The sequence below is a fragment of the Hipposideros armiger genome, unplaced genomic scaffold, assembly GCF_001890085.2.
Source record: "Hipposideros armiger isolate ML-2016 unplaced genomic scaffold, ASM189008v1 scaffold_304, whole genome shotgun sequence".
In the NCBI taxonomy this organism is placed as follows: domain Eukaryota; kingdom Metazoa; phylum Chordata; class Mammalia; order Chiroptera; family Hipposideridae; genus Hipposideros; species Hipposideros armiger.
In genome coordinates this window covers 1,628,029-1,633,725 of record NW_017731654.1, presented here as the reverse complement: position 1 = coordinate 1,633,725, position 5,697 = coordinate 1,628,029, and the positions used below count along the sequence as shown (strand labels likewise).

General features: G+C 50.9%; 1 protein-coding gene across 1 annotated transcript in view; it reads right to left on the bottom strand.

Moving 5' to 3' along the window:
- Nucleotides 1–227: 227 nt before the first annotated feature.
- ZZEF1 (zinc finger ZZ-type and EF-hand domain containing 1) overlaps nt 228–5,697 on the bottom strand; it is a 106,488-nt gene continuing 101,018 nt past the window's right edge. The window contains exons 53-55 of the mRNA XM_019659838.1: nt 5,018–5,171; nt 4,284–4,355; nt 228–2,893 (exon numbers count right to left, since the gene is read on the bottom strand). Coding sequence (XP_019515383.1) covers nt 2,813–2,893; nt 4,284–4,355; nt 5,018–5,171 — 307 coding nt within the window. The 3' untranslated portion in view covers nt 228–2,812. The remainder of the gene's footprint in view (nt 2,894–4,283; nt 4,356–5,017; nt 5,172–5,697) is intronic.

Sequence of the window (5,697 nt, the reverse complement as noted above, 5' to 3'; positions counted from 1 at the left end):
GGAGTGAGCAGATGGCCCTCAGGCTGCTCGGGGAGGCGGGGAGGGGTGCGTCTCCTGCAGGGCCCAGTCGAGGCTCAGGGAGGTGTGGCCAGGAGCTAAGAACCTTCTTGATTCCTTTGAACCCCGAGGCCTTGAGATTCTAGAAATTCCATCAGCTTGGGCTTGGTATGAACTCCAAGTATAATCTTCATGAGGGACAGGAGGGGAAGGAGGAAAAAGAGCCCACAGACAATTGTACGTTTTTTATATAGAATTTGTACAATATATTTCTCTTCATTTGCATATTTTACCCACAACTTAACATCCTTTTTACAGGCTGAACTCAGCTGATATAATCAGAATTCTTTCAACCAAATAGGAAAAATTCAAAATCGTAAACCCGTAAGAAAACAAATTAAAAACAATGATGAAAATAAGTCACTCCTCTCATTAGGAACAGTGTCTGTTTGTACAATATATATGATTTGAACAGAATTTCTGTATAGATTAGGCACATGTTTCCACAACACCTTTATTCCTGCCAGTTTTATTTCATTCCAGGCAGTCCTGCCTCCTAAGGATCAAAGGGATGTTGGTCTCGATGGAAATTGGTTCTTCCGGATACTGGTACCTGCTGGGGACCAGGAGTTGAGGGAGCCACCAGCCTCACTAGGGCCTGGCTCGGCAGTGCCACCCAGTGGCTGGAAGCAGAGGCAGAGTGGGATGCAGGGATGCCAGGCCAGGCGGGGCCCTGCCAGGAGAGAGCAGCAATCGTGTGTGACGGGAAAACTGAGGCTTGTTCTATGCAAACTGAAGTAGAGCGAGACCAGGCTAGCAAGGGTGGTGTACAGAGAAGCTATGAGGAATCCAGTGTTTATTTACAATTTATCTTCCTGATGGGAGGGTGGGGAGCAAAGCTGGTGGCAACTGCCAAGAGGAGTGACACATGCCCTGTCCGTGTGCCCCGCTTTACTCAGTCAGTCCGAGGTATAAAGGGGTGTGGGTGGCGTGGCGAGGTGAAGCGGTGAGCTGCACCAGCTCCACGTGTGTTTCCAGGCAGCCCATCAGTGAGCCTGAGCCCACGGTGGGGATCGTTTGTTCTCTGGGATGCCCTCCTCACTGCGAATCCTGCTTAGGTCTGGGTGGTGGGGAATGTGGGGCCTTCGTCGGGGGTGCAGGCAGAGCAAAAGATGAGAAAGGGGTTTCTACCCAGCCAGCAGCGCTTGTCTACTCACATCCCAACACCATGGAAAGCCAGGCCAGGCCTGGGGCCTTGCTGACGTCAGGGTGATGGGCCGCAGGTCAGTGAGTTTCAGGACCTGCCCCATTTGTTTCTGTCTCCTTTGAGTTCTCCCTTCCAGAAGGCTCCACACTCAGCAGGGACTTGCCTGAGGCTCTCATTCTAGGGCTGCTGGAGGTTGCTACACCTTAGCCTCCTGACCCAGAAGGCAAAGTGCTCTTGCAGTAAGATCCCCCCGGGGCCTGCAGTCTTGGACCCTTCCAATCCAGGTCCCTGCAGAGCCTGCAGAGGGGGCTTCAGAGGCCATGGCAGTGCTGACCTGCTCAGCTTGGCCCTGGCTATGACGAGCCTTCCTGGGGTTTGGCCCTGTGTGGTGGGACGTGCTCAGGCCAGATACCCGCCCTTAAATGGAAGTGGCCTCTGGCATTCTTCATACCCACGAGTCCCACTGAGGCTTATACGCAGCCCACATGCCACTCCAGCTGCACACTGCAGTGTTTTATCAGCACTTCAAGGCAAGACTACAACCATAAAAAGAAAAATGGAAACAGCATTCATTAGAACGAATGTAGTTATTGCTAGACAAGTGATAGCCAAATAAGCACGCAGTCCCAGAGGTGAATGTGATGGAATACCGTGACCATGGAGCAGAAACTAAATCATCATGTATTTGCTTCTTTGTGTGACTTCTAAAGTAAGATCTCTGATAACACTTCAAGTACCTAAAGAGTTAGGTACAGGAGCTGAAGCGTATTCCTCAGGCTCTGCTACCTCCACACACACCAGTCTGTCCCCCTGAATGACCGTTCCACTGGTCATTCCCATGAGGCCCTCTCAAGAAAGTCGGTGTGGTCCTGTTCTAAAATCGTGAGGTGGAAACTGGAACATGTTAAAACAACAACTGAAGAAACGTGGATGTGCTGGGAGCCAGTGTGTGAGTGGATGCACTTGGGCGGCCTGTGGCGGTTCCCGAGGGCACTTGTTCTCACCCAGGATTTCTCTGGGATGGCCATGGCTGGGGAGCTGGCTTGGCACCCAGCTCTGCACTGAACGCTGGGGACCAGGTGGCAGGCAGGCTCTCACCGGTTTCGAGTTGGATTACCCAGTCTCAGGAAGCAAAAGCAAGCGAGCAGCTCCAGGCCTGCTGCTGCTGCTGGAGGCCGTGCTGAGAAGGGCGGCTCTGCAGACTCATCTTCACTCGGAGGGCAAGCGCAGGCAGCTCCAGGTCAACGGAGACAAGACCCTCTCCAGAGAGGCCGCTTTCAGGTCTGCCCGGGACTGCGGCTTCTGCAGGGACAGACCCTGGAGAAAGCTGGTCTCGGAACAACCTTCTCAAGGGCCTCCTGCCGGCCCTTTCTGAGTAATTCTGCACTGCTTTGCTTCTTTTCACATGCTACAATATGTGCAGGTGTCTAGACTGTGACACGGGAAGTTCTTGGAGACATGGCTGCTTGGCATTCTAATTGGAGTGGAGGTGGGAGCTCAAGGAGAGCCGGGCACTGATGCCACAGGGATTTTCCTGAATGAGTTTAGATATCTGCTTGAAAATCCTTGTGGACAGATTAGCTGGTTCCATGCACGCCATACCAACAGCTAACACTCGACATTCCAGAGATGGGTTGCCTTGTTTGGGTAGTTGATGGCCAGGCTGATAGCAGCAATGTTCTGCAGAGCCTGTGGAGAAAACAAGAGTCACTGCCAATGTCAAGAACACTTCGCTTGCTCGTTCATTAAGTGAGAGAGGAAGGGGTGGTAGGCAGAGAGAAAACGCAGAGCACTGGTCCAGCAGTCTATGGTGGGTCAGAATGAGGGCGAGAGACAGGACACAGATCTCCAAATGTCATTGTGTGTCACAACCAGGGGTGGTGGTGGCGGAGCTGGCAGGCATCTCTTAGGAGGGGAGGGACTTTTTACTCTGCCTATAGGTCTTGAGAGAATTCACATAAACTATTCTGTAGTTGATGGGAGGATGGGAGAGGAGTCCCGCTTCTAAGCAGCCATCTGACCTTTCTTGCAGGAGGAAGGGTTCACAGAGAAAACTTGGCAGGAACAGAGTACAGAGCTCGGCTGGCAGTCCCAGCTGGAAGCCAACTCAAGTGTGGCCCCGGGTAAGTCTCCCCCTTCTCTGAGCCTCAGAGTCTCTGTCTGCTGAGAGGGTTGGAACACATTTTCTATGATATTCAAGGAGTCTGTGACCCTGAGGTTCTCAAAATGGAGTCTGGCGGCTCCTGAGACCCTTTCAGGGGACCCCCATGGTACAAACTATTTTCACAATAATATTAAGACCTTATTTTGCCTTTTTCACTTTCATACTCTCACAAGTATCCTGTGGAGTTTTCCAGAGGCTAATGTGTGATAATATAACAACTAAATACAGGAGCAGACATGCAACTCCAGCTGACTTCTATTAATGCAGACATTAAAGATACCTGCAAGAATAAAACGCAATGCCACCCTTTTCAATAATTATTTTGTTTTGAAAAGTATAGTTGATTTTCACAAAACATGATATTCATGTTAACATGGAATAGGTTTACTATGTTTTAAAATGAATTGATAAGTAAGTGTTTACGTCTTTTGCTTTAATTTCTAAATTTAAAATCTAATTTAATTTCCAGTGGTATATTTCACTGTATATGACGCACATAAACAGCAGCTTTTGGGGATCCTCAATAATTTAGAAGTCTAGAGGGGTCCTGAGACCACACAGCTGTCAGAAGAGGAGCGCTCCTACAGAAAGTTACATCCAAAAATATCTGAAATCTAACTCGATGGAAACTTCAGGAACCAGCCAAACTAAATTTAAGGCATTGGTTGTTTTGGTTTAAAAGACACAAATTCTTGTGTCTTCTGACCCCACAGTTTAATAGGAATGACACTGATAAATGGGGCTCGATTGCTCTCTCTGACACCAGGAGGAAGTGACTGAATGGGAACAGACTCCGTGTAAACCCTGGGTGATTCTGCACTCGTGCCGCAAGCACCGGGGCTCTTTGTCCTAGCCACAGTGACGGGGACGTCGCCACAGGGAGGCAGCTGCGACGGGCCAGCTCGGGGGGAGTACCTGTGCCGCACAGCGGAGAAGGTGGTCGTCAGTGGTTAAGGCCAGCAGGTAATCCTGCAGCAAGCCGAGCTCCTGCGGAAAAAGCATGGGCACAGCTTTAACAGACCCTGCCTAGGGACACCCACCCCAGCCACAGAAGTCTCGAGTGGGTAACTGGTGCTCGGTCCACTGGGCACCTCACAGCACCACCTCACTTGAGAGCCACGGGAGGAGCTGGAGCAGGAGCCAGGTGCGTGGTTCCAGGGGGCTCTGCCCCTGACTTACCCACAGGGTGATGGGGCAGGGAACCCCACCTCCTTGGGTCAGTTTCCTCATGTAAAAAATGAGGAGGATAAGCTCAAGAACCTTGAAAGGCCCTTTCATCTCTCACAGTCAATGGGTCTATTGTGCTGAGAGGAGGAAAAAAAGAAGAGGAAGACGAAAGAACCCATCTGTTTTACTGTCCAAAACTCACTGTTGTCAAGGGCTGATCCAAGGCAGTTTTCCCCTTGGCTTTAGGCCTGACAAAATAAGCAATCTTGGGGCTCTTGGGGCTGGGGAGGTGAGGGCCTCAGACTGTCGGCCACACTGGCCTCCCTACAGGTCTGCTGAGACCCTGAGCTCACCGCCCAGGGCTGGGATGGAGCTGTGATCCAAGTCCTGCCTCCCTGCCCTGGGCAGCGGACGGAGCAGAACGCTCAGAGGTGCTGCGCCCTGGCCCCGACCCTAGGGGAGAGGCAGGGCACAGCCCTCACCTGGGCACGGTTCTCGGTGACGAAGAAGAGCTCGGTGAGGGCACGGTGCAGGGGGAGGAGGATGCCAGGCTGAGTCACATCCTCAAACAGGCTGTACTCCATGTGGGTGAAGAGCTGCCACAGGGGTTTTAACAGCGCAAGGTCACAGAGGTCACTGCGGGAGGAAGAGGGTGGGTTTACTGAGGACCAGCCTACATCAGACCCATGGCAGGTGACAGAAGTGCAGCTCCCATGCCTCCTTCCCCCACATCTAGTAAAGTCATTACAAGATAGTCCCACCCCCCCCCACCCAAAAAAAAACAGCCAAAAATATTTACCGTCAGCAAATAAGGAAAAGGGCAGAGCCTACCTAAACTTCAAATCAGGACTCCAAGGAAACAGGAGATCCTGAAGCACATTCATGTAAAGCAACTGTGCATCTTTAAAAATGGGTGTTATGAAGAACTTCTAATGGCGATGGAAAAATCTCAGGTTAAATGTTAAGTGGAAAAAAGTAAGATATAAAATGAAATTTAAAAATTAAAAAAACTGCATATACAATGTTGTGCAACCACATTAAAAACAACAGTAAATAGGGCCGGCCAAGTGGCGCAATGGTTAAGAACTGGCTTGGGACGCCAGAGGGCCCCGGTTTGGATCCCACATGAGGGCCAGTGAAACTGCCCTCCACAGCTAAGATG